A 20,197-nucleotide genomic window follows, 5' to 3' on the forward strand; every position below is an offset into this window, starting at 1 on the left:
CTACAGCATGAACTGTAAATTCTTACAGTAATTACTTCAACCTGTAGACCAAGAAAACGTATTTAGCAAAAGTCAGAATACAGTGGTAGAAAGACAGTCGAGTAGTCATATGGGTTAGAATGGACAAATTTGGACATTCAGGACATTAGTTTAATCACTGGACAAGAGAAAGCTCCAAAGTGTTTTTCCAGTCCTTGGTTATCTAGGCTCAGCTTTAACTAGCTGTGGTTAGCTGGTTAGCGTAGTATATCAAGCAGCAAGATTCACAAACTTAGTGGAGGTGCGATTAAATGCAAGACCTTTTCTCTTTTTTTGGTTATTGTACAAGAGAAAAGAAACTCTGTTGACCACTACATCAGTATACTGACTGAATAGGAATTATAAATGACAAATTAATGGCAAAGCCTGGACACATACAGTATATGACACCTGCTTGTCCTGGTGCTTGGGATAACAATTTGTCCACGATTAATTTTTATGTTTTTTAGAGTGCAGGACGAATGCACATTTATTAATTTATTTTGTGTTCTCCAGGAAAAGACATCAGCTCTGAGTGTAGTTACACATGTAGCATCGTACAGTTGGTGCCATGGCAAAAGTAGGAAAATTATGTTATTAGATTCTGACTGTGTTGTTTGGAGGCCAGCTTTGCCTTTAACAAGAGATGTTCCTCTGCTGGTTAATTGGAGTTTTATATTGGCACCCCATTGCTGTGTTTCTGTGTGTGTGTGTGTGTGTGTGTGTGTGTGTGTGTGTGTGTGTGTGTGTGTGTGTGTGAAGATAGATGGCTGTTTTACTGCTTCCAAAGCAAACATGGACAATGAGAAATCCTCTGATGCTGTTGCCTTAGCAACACACCCTTTTAAGCCTGACTGGACGAACTGCACTGTATTTCCATCTGTAATCAACAAATGAGATTCATATTCCCCGACTGATTAAAACAGGATTCTTTGCCGGTCCTTACTTGTGGCATAACTCTGTCTCTCTCTCTTTCTCTCTCTCTCTCTCTCTCTCTCTCTCTCTCTCTCTCTCTCTCTCTCTCTCTCTCTCTCTCTCTCTCTCTCTCTCTCTCTCTCTCTCTCGGGTGGTGTTGTGCAGTGCGTTCTGCAGCGTGTGTTATGCAGTGCGTGTTATGCAGTGTACATGACAGTGTTGGTCTGTTGCTTCTCTTGTCTCTAGCCCTCTGTGTGAGTTCCACACCTATCTGTGAAAAGTGTGTGCAGTGCGAACCGATGTGCTTGTAAAAGGGGTCTGGTATAAAATGGAGCACAAATGTACTGAAAGAAGAGAGTGGAGTATTAATGATGTAGGGAAGTCTTTCATATCAGAACAGTGTCAGCTGCTGGGGATGTGTTTTCCTTTTTTAATTTTTTAATTTGGTGCCACCTACAGTTCAGAATGCAGTACAGGGTGATGTATACTCTATTCACTGAGAGATAGGATTGTGTGTATGTGTGTGTGCTGAAATTGCTTTCTTGTATCAGGAATCAATCCTCTATTTGCGCTAATGTTGAGCAGTGCTCATTTTTTGCCGTTCAGCCGCACTGTTTGTGTTTCTTAATAAAACACGGAGGCATCAGGCAGATGATTCTGAACAGATCTGCTAGAGCTGAGTCATGTCATTGCGAGTACGAAAAAAGGGAGGGGCAGAGAAAAGAGAGACAGTGACATGGACAGAAAGAGAGTGTGGTGTGTGTGTGCGTGTGTATACAGAGAAATAAAAATGGAGATGAATGAATGAGAAACGCGAGAGGAAATATGTTGAAGAAAAGAGAGACTGAGAGAGGGAGGGAGGGAGGGAGGGAGGGAGAGGGAGAAAGAGAGATACAGTGTGATAGTGTTGTAAGAGGAGAGTAGAAGGGAGGGGTGTGCTAACGTGGCTGGGGCGGAGGGGGCAGAGCAGACCTGTGAGATCTCTAGGCTGCGCTCACATGCGGTTGCCTCCGAGCAGACAGAGAATAGCTTTTCTCCCAAGAGAGACTCACGACACATCGTCGTTCCTCTCCGCCAGACGTCCGCACTAAGCAGGGAGATCCTTCACTTCCCTGACATGTGAAGAAGAGGATTGATTGAGCACAACAGCAGCAGCAGCAGCCGCAGCATCTCTCTGCCTTTCACTCTGGAGGTTTGGGAGTTTTGGGATATTTTTCTACAGAAATATCTCACTCCAGAAACCTTGCATCAGGACACAGAGGAAGGCTGGCCAGCAGACAGGTCACTGAGGATTTTATTCCCCCAAAGTCAATGAGCTGCTGTCTTCAGCTGCCACGTTTGCAGATCCTACAGGTGGCACTTTGAGCAACTGTTGAGGTGTGTGTATACCTAACGCCTTGGGTGATTGTTGCTGCTGCTCATGCGAGTCTCAAAAAGGTTTGTAAGCAAATCAGAACTCCACTCCTAACATCACCAATGAAGATGACCCCGATGCAGAAGCTGCTCCAGCTGCCGGCTAATGCCGTGAACATGGTGAAGACGGTGCAGGGGGTAGCGCAGGGCCACGAGGAAGCGCGTAGCCCTGTGCTCACCCCAGATGGTGGGCTGCAGAACTGGTACAATGCTGTGCAGCCAGAGGAGCTACGCCACCTCCGTACTTCCAGCACAGCCGGAGGAGGAGGAGGTGATGCAGGAGAGGGGGGAGGCACTCAAGAGGAAGGGCTCCCCAGTGCTCAGACGCAACCCCTGCGGTAAGGACACATACAGATGCACTGAGCATTGCAGGATCACACACGCCACACAGGTCCTACAGACTACTGCGATTAACTAGAGCTGGAAATTTTGAGTGATTGTACAGTCAAGTGTTTACAGGCAATGAGCAGTTCAGTGATATATAAAAAGTAAAACAAAAACATGTCATCTCTGACTGCAGTTTAAATATTAATGTGTGTCATTTTATACTACAACATCAGTAATGCAGTACATGTTCATCTTTCTTAACCTACAATAGGTAAAAATAATTGCTTTTGGAGCAAAAAGTTTATTAATCTGCAGTAATCCTTTCTTTACTGAACTTCTGGATGGATGTTTTCTTCAATTTGTCTTCACGAGAGATCGATATCGATATTTAAACTTCCGATCTCAAACGACTTCCTCGCCACTGTAAACGCTTACTACCTAGGGTAAAGGAACACAAAGGAGCAGCATTAAAGCCTCACATAACAGGCACACATTCATTTTAATAAATGTTAAGTAAGGAGACAGAGAAAGACGTCTGCAAAAGTTTTGGCACGCTTGGCTTCATTTGGGTCACTCACAGCCATTACTCTCGACCAGACGTGTCCTTTCTCGATGAGGACTAGTTTCTTAAACCATTTTTTAGTCTCCAAACCTTCTCCTTTTACCTTAATATAAAGCGAGAACATGAGGATCGTTCATGGACCGACCAGAACACTACTAAAATGAAATGGGGAAGGGGCGGGGCTTTTAGATTCAGTTTCAGTTAATGTCAGAAAGTTTAAAACGCCTACACAGATGCTGATTGGCTCATGTGCTGTTTTTATTATAGGGAAAAGGACAACTCTTTAGATTCAGTTTTGCTTCATATAGTCTTTAAAAAATGTTTATGTTGTTTTTTATCCTTTACTCAAGCCCCCCAGCTAGTTAGTGTGGTGCTGAGGCAAGAGGCATTCTTAACATGGGATAATGATGTCATGATGTAAGATCGGACATGCACCGGAATAAAAGCTGGTTGAATTTACTTCATTTAAATGCTTACATCGGTTTCACGTGATTAAACCGAGTCACTTTAACACAGTTACTTTTCGTTCATCCACCACGATTTGATCAGATATTTTTAAAGCGTCGAATAAAATCTAACACCAAGCTCAGGCCTAAGCTGAAACACGATGCTGGTGTTTCACAACTGACATTATTACTTCTGTTCTATTCTTCCCACCATAAATGTTTCAGTTACCTAAATTTAATACTATGAATTGATCATGCTCACTGTACCATATTTAATCTACTACTTAAATAAGCTTGATAAAAATGTCAGAATAAAGTCACAGGAACACATGCAAATAACTTTCTTTGTTGCAGTGCAATTACCTCAATGTTATGTTTTTTCTAAATTTAGTAAAATTATCTGCAATACAAGACAGTTTTGAGCTTGAAATGGGTATAAAAAAAGGATAATATTAACCATTTATTTTGTTTGTTAACAAAAATTTGAAAGTGTTCTGACTGTATTGAATAGTTTTTTTAAGATAAGCTAAGAATTTTTTTTTTTTTTGCAGTGAGCAACCTCCATTTCTCTATTTTTCTAAAAACTCTTTGACTGAAATCCACTAATGTAAACTGTATCACTTTATCATACACAGTGGCTTTCAAACAGCTAGAACATATCATGCCATTGCTGACCACAATTAAACCAAACAACAATCTATTTTTGGCGAACGAGCGCAGCCCACTGCCTTGCTAATTTCTACCACCTTTTCTCTCAGCCGTGCTCTCTCACCTTTCTCTTCCTTTTTCTTTATTGTACAGAAAAGTCTAAAAGAAATGTCAGAAATGCCTTTTGAAGAACGACGAACGATTCCTGATTGTGTTATATAGGCTTTCACATGGATGTGTTTATTAGCATTTATTAACACCGTGACAGTATTTTTAGATTAGTTTATCATTCTGTGAAAATGATTTCCAACCCTAACACCTCTCACACTGAGTATGAAAGTCTCAGCGAGTGTAAACGTTAAACTGACCAACACTCCTGGATAAAAATAATTGTGTATTTAATTGCGGTTCGCACATGAGCTCACACGAGTCTCTGCCTCATTAGTAAATCTCCATGTTCCAGCAAACATCTAAAGTAAAAAAAAATGTTTTGTTCTGTTTTTTTTTTATGAATAATTAATATCTATTCTTTACCATATCACATCTTTTAAAAAAATAATTATCTCTAGTGAGTGATAGAAGATAAATCCTCAACACAAGATAGTAATGCTATTGAAAATAGGTGGGGAAATAAAGAAAGATGGAGCAGATTAATCGAGCTTGGAGTCGAGCTCCGCCTGTTGTATCAGCATAGTGTACAGACAGCCTGCGTTTATAAAACTCAACAGCTTTCTCTTGTTAGTTCCTAAAGTTCTTGTTTTTACCCTTCGTTCGGATCCTTAAGAAGAAAGTTGAGAGCACTGTGTAACTCGATGAGTGACAGACTTCACAGTGACTGAAGAATCCAGGAAAGTGTTAGTATCAGTAATCTGACTCCGCGGGCCGTGTGGCTGTCAGGTCTTTCAGGTCTTGTGCTCGAGCGTGTGACGTCGTGGGGCGTTGAATTATGCATGGATCTAATTACACCGGACCGAGAAGCAGGTGAAGCCATGAACAGAGAGAAGCTCGATCAATTTGAGACTTGATCATCCTTCTAGTTTTTATTCTCTCTCTCTCTCTCTCATTTTGTCACCACAGAGTTTTTTATCCTTTTCCACATTTTTCATGTTTGTTTTTTTTTCCAGCTCTCATGTGGAGACACTTTAAATTTGGACACGTTACAGTTTAGCTGCAGTGCGATAAATGAGCTCTCGCCTTTAAAATCTGTTCTTTTCTCAGTAGCTCTGACTGTGTGCATGGAGATCTCTTCATAATCTCTCTTTTGTTATTTTGCCGACTGCACAAAAACACTGGTGTCAAAGGATCTGAATAAAACCATTTCGACGCTTTTATCAGACTTGATTCAGAAAGCTACTTGAAGACACTTGGAATATTTACTTCTGACATTCTGAGTAGAAAAAAAAACCCATTTCCACCAAGAAAGACGAGGAGTTATTATTCGAGTTCATTCATATTCTGTGCTACTTATCCTACACCTGGAGCCTGTTCCAGGTGACACCATGGACGTGGGTCTAATCCAGCACAGGGCACAATCACACACATACGCACACACATACGCACACACATGTACGTACACACCCTGTACTCTATATCATACATTCACAATAAATGAAGTATTAACCATTTGGCTTTTCTCAAACATTTTAAAAGCTATTTGATTTTTTTTTTATTAATCACACAGAAGCTAAGCAACTTTAAAGCAACAGAAGCACTCTTATGCCCTAAAGTAGCAGGAAGTAATAGAAATAATATATAAAAATCATTTAGTACGATGTCAGTGCTTCCGTTTGGTGTGCAACTTCCACTGATTCTTTTTTCCACCATCTGCGAGAGAATAGGATGTGACATAAAACAGGGTCAGTGCAGATTTTATTCATTTCTTTCACTTGAATGCTCTAAGGTGTTAAACACTGCATTAAATACAAGTAAATAAGTGAATAATTAATATCTTATAGGATACTGCTGATCTGATTATTTATTTTTTTTAAATGTTATAACTAGTTTTCTTTTTTAGTCAGAACAGATTGTATTGTCTGGACCCTTATTAGGGAGGAAAGTGAAATGCCCGTCTCTGGAAGGACACCTTTTTTACTGAATGTTTGTTTTAAACTGAAATATTCTGAGAAACACAACACTGTCAAATACGTATACTCAATTTCAATGATCTCCTCTGTTTCTCCACTGAGATCAACAGGGATTAAGAGAATCCTGATCATCACTGCATCTTAGACTTGCATCTCTTTATCTGTCAGAAATCATTGTGTGTGTGTGTGTGTGTGTGTGTGTGTGTGGGTGTGGGTGCGCGTACTGTGTATGTGTGTGTGTGTGTGTGTGTGTGTATGTGTGGTGAGTGAAACTGACAATGACAGTGTGCAGCAGCTCACAACTGCTGTATCCTCACTGTGAAGCATTCAGGTGTTCCTTAGTCACGACATCACACACACACACACACACACACACACACACACACACACACACACACACACACACACACACACACACACACACATTATTCAAAGGTAGAAGCCAAAAGTGTTCACTGAAGCTGAAACAACGACTTCAGTTGAGGAAAATCACACACATGGACACACACACACACACACACACACACACACACACACACACACACACACACACACACACACACACACACACACACACACACACACACACAAACCTTACTTGCAAACTTACTTTCTCACACAAAGATCTCATTGACGTTATTCAATTTCTTTCCTCAGAAATCCAAAGCAATGTGAGACTTCACACAAATTTTATATTATACAGTTTATAATAAACATCAGTGATCATTTACATATAACTGCACAGTCCTGGTGTGTTTTTCCACTTATCCTACAGTGATTTGCAAACATTTACGCTGTTTAATTTATTAATTAACAACAAATTGCACAACAAATTGCAATGATTAACAGTTAGATTTAACACTAAGATTTAATGTTATAGTTTATGTGAGTTACAAGTAACTTTCTGTTATAGTTTATAGAACAGTCACCATCCTCTCTCTCTTTCTCTCTCTCTCTCTCTCTCTGTGACTCCGACACTCAATGCTGTATTCTGACACTCGAGGCTCCTTCCATAAATGTTAACTAAATGCCTCCTAATACAAAACTTCATCGATTAGACGTTTCATTCATTCATTCACTTTCTACCGCTTATCCTAACTACTCGGTTCACGGGGAGCCTGTGCCTATCTCAGGCGTCATCGGGCATTAAGGCAGGATACACCCTGGACGGAGTGCCAACCCATCACAGGGCACACACACTCTTATTTACTCACGCAAACACACACTACAGACAATTTTCCAGAGATGCCAATCAACCCACCATGCATGTCTTTGGACGAGGGGAGGAAACCGGAGTACCCGGAGGAAACCCCCGAGGCACGGGGAGAACATGCCGATTAGACATTTAATTTTGTTTAACAATGCTTTTTTAAAAATAATTTTAGTTTCTGTTATGTGTCTGCTGTACACATCCCTGTGTATGAACTGTTACTAATAGAAACAACAACACAGAACAAACTGTTTACAAATTAACATCTGGAACAGAATAATGTGGGGAATGATTCTGAAATCATTGGTTTGTTGATTGTAATCGTCCGATAAGTTGATTTCCATTTTGTCGACAGACTGTACTGGTTACAAATATATTGAATTACACTTAATTCTTTTCTTTAAAAAAAAAAGTGTTTCCCTTTTAACAGGCTCAAAAGTAATTAGACATTTGACTAATAAGCAGTTTCAGGTCAGCTGTGGCTTGTTCCCTCTTTGTTTCATGATAATTGTAGAGTTGATTCAATGGACTCAAATTGCAATTGATATTCTTTCCAAAGAGGTGCTGATGCAAGCAAACAAGTCACCATTATTGTGAAAAAAAACCCATAGCTAACAGAGAAATACCAGAAACTTTAGGAATAACCAAATTCGGTACATTCTTTAAAATAAGGAATACACTGGAAAGCTCAACATTGTTACAACATTTGGCCAAGTCCAGAGCACTCATGAGGAGGTTGGAGTATCGTCTTGTCTACAGTACATGACTGCCAGTGGAAGTGGGTCAGTGGTGTTTATTGATTGTGTGACCGCTGAAAGAAGGAGAAAGATGAAGTGTAATGTATACAGAGCTGATCTTTTTGCTCAGATTTGGTAAAATCCTGCAAAACCGATGGACACTACTTCACAGTACAAGATGAATACTGACCCAAAACATACCACAAAAGAGCTTCTTAAGGCAAAGAAATGAAATGATTTTAAATGGCAGAGTCAGTCACATGACCTTCAACACAACAGAGTGTGCGTTTAACTTCCTGAAGATAAAACTGAACCCAGAAAGACCCACAAACAAAGTCAGCTGCAGCAAAAGCACCTCAAGAGAGGCGACTCTGCATGTGACGGTTGTGGCTTCCAGACCTCAGGGAGTCACTGACTGCGAAAGGGGTTTGCTGTGTTAAATATAATCCACATATTTAGAATTATGTTTTTTCCTCTGATTACTTTCGAGCATGTGAAAATTCAAGGACAGGTAAAATCCTGAAAATCTTGTCACTGTCCAAACACTTATGGACCTGAGTGTGTATTAATTCAAGTCAGAGGGAGACAGAACATGAACGAGAGAGAGGAGTGCATGTTGTGACCAGTTCTTCCTCATCCTCTTCGTGCCATCACCTCACAGCTGTGAAACGCCAAAGAATTTATTCACTTCACCTTATTGCTTTCTGCGTTGCTGTGGAAACAACAGCTGTGCTGAAGCAAGGCGCGTCGTGAGACAAAGCAGGCGTTTACAGACAATAACGGCGTGACTGTTTTTGATTAGCTTCTTCTGTCATCTCGACCAATTAATAAACTATTAATGCTCAGGATTTAGATGACTAACTGACTTGTGTGGTTGGAAAATTCTAAGTACTTATATTAGTGTGATGTCACAGAAATAAATAACTGAAAGGCTGACATACCTTAATATGGACAGCTAAGGAGAATTTTTAATATGTTCTAATCCTCAGTCTTGTACCTTTTTGACCAGCTTAAAGGTGTGGGATGTAATATAAACTTATTTTAACTTGATGTTTTCTAGTTATTCCTGTGGATCTCTTATTATAACATAATCAGACCTTTTCAGCTTTGACACATATGTACTAGAGCAAGCATGTGATATTCTCTCTCTCTCTCTCTCTCTCTCTCTCTCTCTCTCTCTCTCTCTTTCTCTCTCTCTCTCTCTCTCTCTCTCTCATTCTCTCTCTCTCTCGCTCTCTGTCTTCACTGTGGTAAAATAACTAGGTCATGTATATATTTTTTATAGCCATTTCCATGATGCTGCTCATTTGCTTAGAAGGAGAAGATAATTAGAATGGACAGAATAAAAATGTTATCTCTGATGTTATGATGATAAATCATGGAGTCACCCAATAATCTGATGCAAGTGTAAACATCAGTGACATCTATTTCGTCTATGAAAGTAAGCATGTAGTAGGAACCTCATGCAGTAGGTTCTTTTCCATACGCTAACAGCTCTTCTCAGCAGGGGCTTGTTATTTAGCTGATTAGTCAGATCAGGTGTGTTCAGAGCAGCTTTTCTGATCCTCCTCTCATGAGAGAATAAATCTTTCAGCGTGTGCATCATCCTCTGGATCCCCTCTGTCATGCCAATGTAGATGCCCTCACATATGCTCTATAGATAATGACAGCTATTAAAAGAAAAGTTTAGTGCTAGTTTGTATATATATATATATATATATATATATATATATATATATATATATATATATATATATATATATATATATATTCATATGTTCCTTATTTTATTTATCTTTATTTTCTTAGCATTCTCTAATCGCTGGACAGGGTTGAGGTGTATCCAGGGTGCGATGCCAGTGCACGAACACACACTCAGTTCCACCTAGAAGCAGGTTAGCATAGCCAATTCACCTGCCAGTGTGTTCTGCCAGTACAGAACCCTTTAGCTTTCTAGTTTTACAAGAAAAGTCTGCTTTACCTGTAGCATTAATGCTAGGTGTAATCACCGAAAAACACAATCAGCTGAAATGAATGAAACATCTAACATATGTCCTGTTGCTCTGGCTAATCCAAACCAAATGTATGTTAATGTGGAGAGCGGGACATAATCTGACATTTCCATGACAACAAAAAGCATGTAATTACTCTTTGTACTGTACCAAGTCTCTAACATTAGGTCAGCTGCTGTGGTTCAGTGAGGTATCAGTTACACATCAGTTTAACAAAACACACTGAATAGAAGATGAAGGAATCCTTCAATGTCATGCAATATTAGTAGTTGTAGCTTTAGCATATGTGGAGACATCTTCGAAAGCATGTGTGAAATTGTAGCGAATAAACCTGGTGATGAAAGAAAGTTATTATCACCTTCAGCATGCTGGAAACATGCAGACACTTCCACAGCCATTCTGCGTAGGTAAAACAGGAAGTAGAAGATAGCAGTCTTCCTACTTAGGTATTATACCAAGGACAGTTTCAGTTTTAGGACCTCTGACATTAAGCATCTGACATCTTTTTCTTATAATGTTTGTTTGTCTTTTAGCTTTGTCGGGTCCAGGGTTGATGTCTTCATTCAACACCTGCCTGTTGCTAATGCACTGACTCAGATACTGTTGCTATAGAAACTTTTCTCAGAAAGCAGTTACTAGAATAGTCCAAGTAGAGTTGCCATAGCTTTGGCATGACAAAATTCACAAGGAAGCTCTGACATGCTGTGGCCTTGATTGCATATGCTGAGCAAAGTAAATGTAAAAAGATACATTCTCTTTATGTTCTACTTATCAAGGGGCATACAACATATACACTTAGGGAACTTTCCTCTATTTTAGATTAGTGTGGTGAAAAATATCTGAAAAATCCGATTTGTGATTTCAGTTAGCATCAACAGACCACATTTATGAAGCTTTCGATTGATTTTACCTTAAAATCTCTTAAAATAATGTGTAGGTTTGGAGCCATGGAGACAAGAGATAAAGGTTTGCATGCAGGTGCGCAAGCTTGAAGAAGCGAGTAAAGGTTTTCACTTATCCGGATCTTTGTGACCAAACCTTTAAAACGCTCACTCAACGAGCATTATCGGTGATAAGTGGCTGATCTTCATCACTCTTTCTTTTCTTTCCTCTTTCCTCTCCCATCTCTCTGTCTCTCGCTGTCTCTCGTCACATTTTGATTTTAGACAGTCATGAACCATGCTGTTCTGTCTGTTAATCACCGACTACAAATAACATGATGTTTTTGGTCTTTGGGAACGTACATTTCTGTTATGACATATTAGGCTGTGTTCTGTGAATTGTGAGTTGTGGGTTGACAAATTAAAAGAAAAGCTTGGTAGCTCAGTGAGCTGAACTGAACTGTATTAAACTGTGGTAACTCAGTGGTTAAGACATTGGACGACCGAATAGAAGATCATAAATTCAGATCCCAGCACCTCCTGTCTGCCACTGCTGGGCCGCAAGCAAAGCCTTTAACCTTCATGTATATAAACAAGATAAATGAAAGTCACTCTGGATCTGCCTGTGTGGTTCTGTGTGCCCTGGCTCTGGAACTGTATTAGAAACATGAGCACCATAGATTTCAGTCCAAAATCTCCTAGCGGTCTTTAGCCGGGTTGAGATCTGCTCACTGAGAACATTGTAGCATATTATTTTCAAACTCATACAGTGAACAATTGTGTCCTGTGGATGGGACCAGACACCGTAGATCAGAATAAATTTACTGATTTGCAGTGACACTTCAGAATCTCTGTTTTTTTTCCTTTAATATGTTACCCATATTTATATCTTTAAAAAGGTTTTCTGAATGTTGCTTTTGTGAACCTACAGTAGCAGTAAGCGAATGATCGATCGTTCAAACATCACAGTGCACAAACTGGATGACAAAATGCTATAACAAAAGTCTATTTTTGTCTTATATTTATCTTGAACGTCTCACTTGAATGGTGTCTATTTCCATGATTGAAGAGCATTTTTATTTTCCTTCTTATTGACAGCTCTTTCGATCGCCTCAATTGTTCTCTTGAGTATCTAACCATGTCTGCTTGTCATAAGAGGTTCTTTCTCCTTTATTATGGTCTGAGGTGTCACGCTTCAGTGCACAGTGAATCAATCACATTTATGTCTCTATTCATCCTCGGAGACTGAAATAATCACTTCAGCAAGGAGCAGCTTTTGCCTTTTTGCACCACACTTCTGAATGACTTCCTTAATGAATGCTCTGATCATCAACATTGCCATCATCATCATCACCATCATCATCCCCACCCTTAAACCTACTTTTACACACACTCACAGTGAGTCAGAGAAAGCAGTGTAAGAGATAAATTGGTATGATTGTTTTTCTGTTTTCCAGCTGTGAGATAATAATTCAGTAACAACTTTGTCTGTTCAGGCTCATATTCAGGCTTGCTGAGTGAATATGAAAGCACCGGTTCTGTTCATTACTAAAAAAGCAATAGGTTTCTCCAAAATGTGCTTCGAGAAATTTGTTTTGAAATTTGTGAGAAATTTGTTTGAACCCTGACGATGGGCAAGAAAGGTTAGGATGTCAGCCATACCTTTAAAACCACATGCCTAACGTTGTGTAAGTTTCCCTTGTGCTGCTGAAACAGCTCTAAGCTATCAAGGCATGGATTCCACAAGACCTCTGACGGTGTGCTATGGTATCTGGCACCAAGACGTTAGCAGCAGATCCTTTAATTCCAGTTAGATGTGAGGTGGAGTCTCCAAGGATCAAACTTGCTTGTCCTGCACAGATTTGGTAACACTTTGAACTCATCATGTTCTTCATCATGTTTCTCTAACCATCCAAGAACCATTTTTGCAGTGTGACAGGAAGCATTAGAGGACACTTCAATTAGGGAATACCTTTAGCATGAAGGGATGAAGTTCCTCTGTAACAATATTAAGATAGGTGCTCTGTGTCAAAATAACATCCACTTGAATACAGCAAGCTGTGATGCTCTGTGTGTACTGACACATTTCTGTCAGAGCCAGCATTCACTTTTTCAGCTTTTTTCTAAGATTGTTCCCGACAGACTGGGGAGGAAAATCCATAAATGGGCATATGGGTGAAAGGTACTGGAAAAATAAGGGGAAATTGGTGAAAACATAGCGGGCGAAGTCGGTAAACAAGTGGATGTGAGGAAGGTCACCAGGTGGGACGCCTAGGAGCACCAGGGTATATATGGAGGAGATTTTCAGGGGGTCGCGGGGGTGTTTTTACTTTTGCAAGAACGTCGCGAGAGTTTTTGCTTTTGATTGATTTCTGTTTTTGATAGATTTTTGCATGACATGCTCTTTTTGGGGTTTTCATTTGTTACTTTCAACTTGGCAATTTCTCTTAAAGGATTGTTGGCTGATTGACCACAATAAAGAAGTTTGCTCATTCTCATCCAGGTCTGTGGAGTTTTCTCAGTGTTTTTTGTAGTAATTATAGAGTTATCAGTTAAGTCTAACTAAAACAGTCTTTAGTAACCAAAAAGTCTAAGAGAGGAGGACACCCTGCGATGTGTCGACTTGGAGACGGGCTCTGAGTTACGACAACTTACCAGGCATAATTGTCCTTCTTTGGTCCACTTTTGATAGGTACTAACTACTGCATACCAGGAGGACCTGTTGTTTTGGAGATGTTCTGATACAATCGTCTATACATTACAATGTGTTCCTTGTCAAAGTTGTTCAGATCCTTATGCTTGTCCATTTCTTGCCCACCCCTTTGACAGGTGCCACTGTAACAAGACAATCAATGTTATTCATGTCACCTGTTAGTGGTTTTAATGTTATGGCTGATTGAACTGATATGTGCTTTTTGTGCTTTCAGGCATGATGACTTGAAGGAGATGTTGGACAGCAACAAGGACTCTCTAAAGCTGGAGGCTATGAAAAGGATCGTCGCAGTGAGTATTACTGTTTGCCAGTAACGTTTAAAATCTCTAGAAGTGAAAACATGCGTCATTCTGTTCACATGTTAGTGTCAGGCGTATTGGCTTCCGGCTGTAGGATAGGTTATAATTCATCACGGCTGTGATATGAGTTATTGTCAGCTTTTCTATTAGATAAATGACTTTCTTAGGGAGCACTCAAATTGAATCACCATGGTCATTTTACATTATTGTGATCCATTGGTTGTGCATGTCATGTGAGGAATTGAGCATGGAAAGAAGATTGCATGCTGTGATCAGTTACATGTGCTCTGGCATTGTTGTTTGCCAGACCTTCTTATCTCTGCTGTAATCAGGAAGAATTCTTAGTGTCAAGTGTTTACAGACTTGCCTTATTGTTTCTGTGCTACAAATACATGCTTATTATCTGCTCATTTAGCTTCATAGTTTAGCGATCAGACTTGATTTTTATTGCACAACACATTCCTTTCTGTGGTCTGACTTGTTCTACAGAAAATCATATATGCAGCTACTCCCAGAAATCTTGGCCTCTGTTTATTATTTATTGCACCAGGCAGGGCCATTATGCTCACTGAGGTAGTCTTGTCAGCATGTGCTTTATGGCTCCAGTGTTCAAATATTCGAGCAAACCTTCAGCCAAACCTACTGGATGTCCTGTAACACGCTAAACCCATTAACCTCAGAGTGCACAGGGACAGAAGACACAAACACACAGCACACAAAGCTTACTGAGACCAGGCAAATGCAGAGCTCATGTTAGCATATTCATATCTGTGGATGTTTAGCTTTTATGTGAATGGGTAGATTTAAAAAAAAAATTATAAGAAATCTCAATAGAGTTATTATCAGTTTATTATTATGTCAGAGATATTGTAATAATGAGTGCACTTAACACTTTTTGAGGCAGTACAGTGTCGTAATTACATCTCGTGAATATTGTGGTCCACAATTCTGGGTTGTCTTGTTGGACGTTTGACACTGTACATTTCTAAAACCATGGATTAACATTCTTACATTCTTATTTGCATTCTTATTTTTTATTTCATTTAATAAGCATGGAATTTCATTGCTATGTGCCTGTACTATGCAATGACAATAAAGATCATTCTATCTATCTATCTATCTATCTATCTATCTATCTATCTATCTATCTATCTATCTATCTATCTATCTATCTATCTATCATTATATAATAGCTTGTGAGAAAAAAGTATGTTGTTCAGGCATTGTTATCTTTTACAGCAATCAAATGTTTTTGGCCTTTTACATGTTGCCATGCTGTTGACCAGGCATTTGTTGCTTTAGCGTCCCATACATTTTCAGTGTCATACTGTATATCTCCCCCTTGCTATTGGTATGCACTATGGAGGTGCTTAGTGTTTTGCTGCCTGTGTTACAGAGCCGAGTGTTGGTCCGTCCTGGTATTCATGTGATATGAGGTACAGAGACACCGTTCAATTCAAGGCACCATTCAAACACCACATCATTGTGGGCCTCCCACTGCAAAAGCCTTTCATAATCTCGGGTAAAAATCTGTGCTAACCCTGCTTCTAAATTTCCAGCATGAAATGTTCCTTAACTTGGGGTTAAATGCAGGGTTTAGAATGACCGCATCCGTAGTTCAGCACAGTGTTAAATACCGTTATGACTATAATCGTGACACCTATAGCAGACGATGCTCCACTGGAAGTGCTAGAAGTAGTAGTTTTATTAAATGTATTAAACATTTTTTTTGTTTTCTCACACTGTCTATTTTAGAGGAGTTTCAAACCACTGCAACACATACTGCACCATGTCATAGTCACCACATCCAAACTCATACCCAGAACAGTCGACGTGTGTGCTGGAGTGGTTTATTTCTCTATCCTGTAGGGCGACTCTAAAATATTGAATTGTTAATGCTCTGAGCTGCTGTCGCTATTGCGTGGAGAGAGAGAGAGGCCTGTATGATGTTGTGATATTAAATAGGACAGCAAGGGTGTGTGTGTGTGTGTGTGTGTGTGTGTGTGTGTGTGTGTGTGTGTGTGTGTGTGTGTGGTACAGCCTGGTGTTAAATATTCATTCCTGGTGTCAGATTCTCAGGGTTGCAGCGGAGAAGCAGAGGCCTAAAATATTTATCACATGAAGCAAAGACGAGGGAAAAAGCAACAACGTGCTCGACATGGTTTCCATTATCCAAAAGAGGAGGAAGATGTAGTATTAGTTACAGGTTGAAACTCACCACAGATCCTCACATTAAATTCTGGTTAGGGCAGGCTTTGCTAACCCGACTCATGCTTTAAGAAACCCTGCTGTAGTAGAGCATTGTTAATAGAAACTGAAGTTAGCCTCTGATCTGTGAGTTTTTATGGTCGCCATGATGTAAGAGTCTATGGAGAAGGCAGACTTCAGAAAGTTAAAGAGGATTTAGATTCACCATCCATCACCACTACAGTAGTTGGCATTATTACAGAGCTATTCTTTATTATAGAGCCTCTCTCTCTCTCTCTCTCTCTCTCTCTCTCTCTCTCTCTCTCTCTCTCTCTCTCTCCCTCTCGCTCTCTCCCTCTCTTTCTCTCTGTCTGTCTCTCTCTTGGTCTGTCTGTCATCCCCCCCCCTTTCCCTCTCTCTTTCCCCCCCGCCCTTCCAGCTTCCCCTCATGATGCTGTTAGAGTCTTTTCATGGCTCTGCTGTGAGATGTCGTGGACGTGTAAATCTACCCCGTGCCTGTTATGTCGTACTGTATATCTTCGGATACTGTTCACACAATCATTAAATAGTAGCTCAATGTTGACATTTTTAAGAAACATCTCACACAATGCCTTTGTCAGTTTTTGTGACAGTATCTGATCCTATACATTCAGTTGGTTTTGTTTTTTTCTTGCTGCAGATGATTGCCAGAGGGAAAAATGCATCTGATCTCTTTCCTGCTGTGGTGAAAAATGTGGCTTGCAAGAACATCGAGGTGAGTTTGAAACCCTGATAACATCTAAGCCAACTCGAGACCTTCACCGTCAGTGATGGCCTTATGAAGCAAAAACAAACACACAACAACAATTTTTTTCACATTACAGATTCATACGAAAAGTATTAAAACTTTTTAATAACATCTGGGATTGCTGCAGCCAGAAAACACAGAACTGAAGAAAAGCACTAGTATTTTTTTAAACAGGGAAGAAATAGACAGAACGATCCCAGGGTGAGCAGGTGAAAACAGTCGTGTACAACACCAGTGACAAGACAAAGGTGAAGAGCACCTGGTGTCCAAGAGTATGATCTCTCATACTCTCTCTCCTACTGTATGCCAGTCACAGCAACACTAGACATTCTTGGGCATCTGTGAGCTCATGTATGCAGAAGAGGGGAGATATCGCTTTCCTCAGAATGTATGTTAAGGAAGGAAAAGACTCTATCTATCTATCTATCTATCTATCTATCTATCTATCTATCTATCTATCTATCTATCTATCTATCTATCTATCTATCTATCTATCTATCTATCTATCTATCTATCTATCTATCTATCTATCTATCTATCTATCTATCTATCTATCTATCTTTTGCAAGGTTTTACTTGATGATGACTAAAGCAGATTGAACATTATCAATCAAATAACTGTTCACATCAGGTTGCACAAATGCACTTTATGTAGTTAGGACTACTTACTAAGTCCATAGCTCTGTCTTTGTTTTTGGACCGTTGTCTCATTTCACTGTGTACTGTTAGAAACGTTGTCTCATTTCACTGTGTACTGCAACAGCTATATATGGTTGAAATGACAATAAAAGCTTCTTGACTTGACTTGACTTGAAATCAGCACCAAGTAAATTAGATCCTAGTTCATGTTTAACTAAACATAAATAAAAACTATATACTGCTCCTTAACAGAGCTGTAATCTCATAGTTACTGCAACTCTCCTCAGTCCTTAGTCAATATTTCGAATTAGGAATGATCATCAAACTGAAAGTCAAGGTTTCTAAAGGGGAAAAGTGAAAGGAGGAGGAGTAAAGAACAATGGGGCTTATGATTGAAGAAGATTCACAATACGGTTTCCCTTAAGCAGGCATTACAATCATGAATCGTGTTTTAAATCATTCAAATTGAATAGGCCTGATCATTGAATAGGAAAAAATATTTTCAGAATTATTTATGTAATTTACATCACACAATGATTTCTCAACAAGATTTTATTGGGGTCAGTAAAAAGGGTCCAGCGACACCCCTGGTTACACCTCCCCGTGACGCAGCATGAGCAGCGGCTTGAAGAGATGCTGCTGATTGACTTGACGTGTCTCAGAGGAAGCAAGTTGTTGGAATTGTCCAAGACTAAATAAGAAAATCCATAAAGAACAGAAGATCTAAACATCACACAGGATGTGAAAGGAGCACTCTTCACAGTGGGAAACACAAAGCATCATTTGTGTCGTGCAGTTTCTAAGCTTTTGAGTATTTACAGTATGTGTTGGTTCTAGGTCAAGAAGCTGGTGTATGTGTATCTAGTGCGCTATGCTGAGGAACAGCAGGATCTGGCTCTACTCTCCATCTCTACCTTTCAGCGAGGACTCAAGGTTTGCACTTACAAGTAACACCCAGACACCCTCAGAGCAACATCTTGCTGATGCAGTTAGTACAACCATTAAAAGAACACTCTATACTAAAAACGCATGAAATATGTTTATAATTAAATATTTTTATTAAATACATATAATATTTTATATCTGTGCTGCATCGCCAAGACCTTTAATTGGAGGAAAGATTTCAACATCATCAGACATAAAGGTTTCGCTATAAGCTCCTTAAAACTAAATGCGCCACAGGCAGAAACTGAGCTCGACTTGTTAACAGCATATAGGATCAAACGGATTGAGCTGCTGAGAGTGGAGTTAGCATAAGCTTTGGAATCTTATCTTTTAGAGGAGGTAAAAGAGCTGGATACATTTATGTCATTTAGCAGGCACCCTTATCCAGAGTGACATTGAATTTTGTTTCAATTTAAACAGCTGAGCAATTGAGGGTTTAGGGCCTTACTCAGGGGTCCTGCAGTGGCATCTTGGTAATCTTCCGATCAGTAGCCCAACACCTTAACCACTAGGCTACCACATCCCAAGTGTGGATAGACTAAAGTGTTAATGTGATGCCACATCGCTCTATTTAACTTTCTAATTTTCAATGGTGGCATCAAGTGGGTAAGGCTCTGCACAAACTTCTCTGCTTCAAAGGTGCTGTTTCATGGCTGACCCTGTAATCTGACTTCATAAGCTGAGAAATGTGTTGAAAGGTATAAAACTGTGCTGTAATGCATATGTGGCTAGATAAAAGTGCCTTCTTTAGTTGAGATGAAGCAAATTTGACTGGGACAGCTATAAATGGGTAATTGAAATGAATTGTAGGTAAACCTTAATCAAAGTTCACAATGATGAAAGAATTTTAAACTCATTTCTTTAAAATTATAAATCATGGAAGCCATTAATTCAAAAGATTAATATGGAAGTTCGGCTTTCTGTTAAGCCATGAAGCATGAAATTGTGTGACCTGACAGTTCATGATTGGACATGACTCAGCAAGGCTCTCAGCAAGTCATATCCTCATATTCAAATGAAGTGGAAACACCCCCTAGTGACCTGATGTAGGAAAATGCATTTCTCCCTGCTCCACACTTGCAATGCTACATTTACTATGTATTCATGTTCCTGAATCTGCTTTGATATCAGCAATTCTTTCATTTTTAACTTCTTTTACCTTTTCTCCAAACTGCAGGATCCTAATCAACTCATTCGTGCGAGTGCTCTGCGTGTTCTGTCCAGTATCCGAGTCACGATCATCGTGCCCATTATGATGTTGGCCATTAAAGAGGCTGCTTCTGATATGTCTCCATATGTCCGCAAGACTGCCGCTCACGCCATCCCCAAACTCTACAGGTACAGTATGAAGTCCACCCACTGCAACTCTACAGG

The 20,197-nt window shown here is 39.7% G+C and overlaps 1 protein-coding gene across 8 annotated transcripts in view; it reads left to right on the forward strand.

Moving 5' to 3' along the window:
• Positions 1-20,197, forward strand: part of LOC113659970 (AP-3 complex subunit beta-2) — a 40,932-nt gene that overhangs the window by 3,794 nt on the left and 16,941 nt on the right. For 4 of the 8 annotated variants that reach the window (XM_047820113.1, XM_027173088.2, XM_027173089.2 and 1 more), the window contains exons 2-5: positions 14,181-14,256; positions 17,132-17,206; positions 18,716-18,811; positions 20,001-20,161. In XM_047820113.1, coding sequence (XP_047676069.1) covers positions 14,181-14,256; positions 17,132-17,206; positions 18,716-18,811; positions 20,001-20,161 — 408 coding nt within the window. Of the gene's footprint in view, positions 1-1,892; positions 2,685-14,180; positions 14,257-17,131; positions 17,207-18,715; positions 18,812-20,000; positions 20,162-20,197 lie in introns of those variants that run through there. The other 4 variants (XM_027173086.2, XM_047820109.1, XM_047820111.1 and 1 more) reach the window with 3 other exon arrangements.

Source organism: Tachysurus fulvidraco, chromosome 10, assembly GCF_022655615.1.
Source record: "Tachysurus fulvidraco isolate hzauxx_2018 chromosome 10, HZAU_PFXX_2.0, whole genome shotgun sequence".
Lineage (NCBI taxonomy): Eukaryota > Metazoa > Chordata > Actinopteri > Siluriformes > Bagridae > Tachysurus > Tachysurus fulvidraco.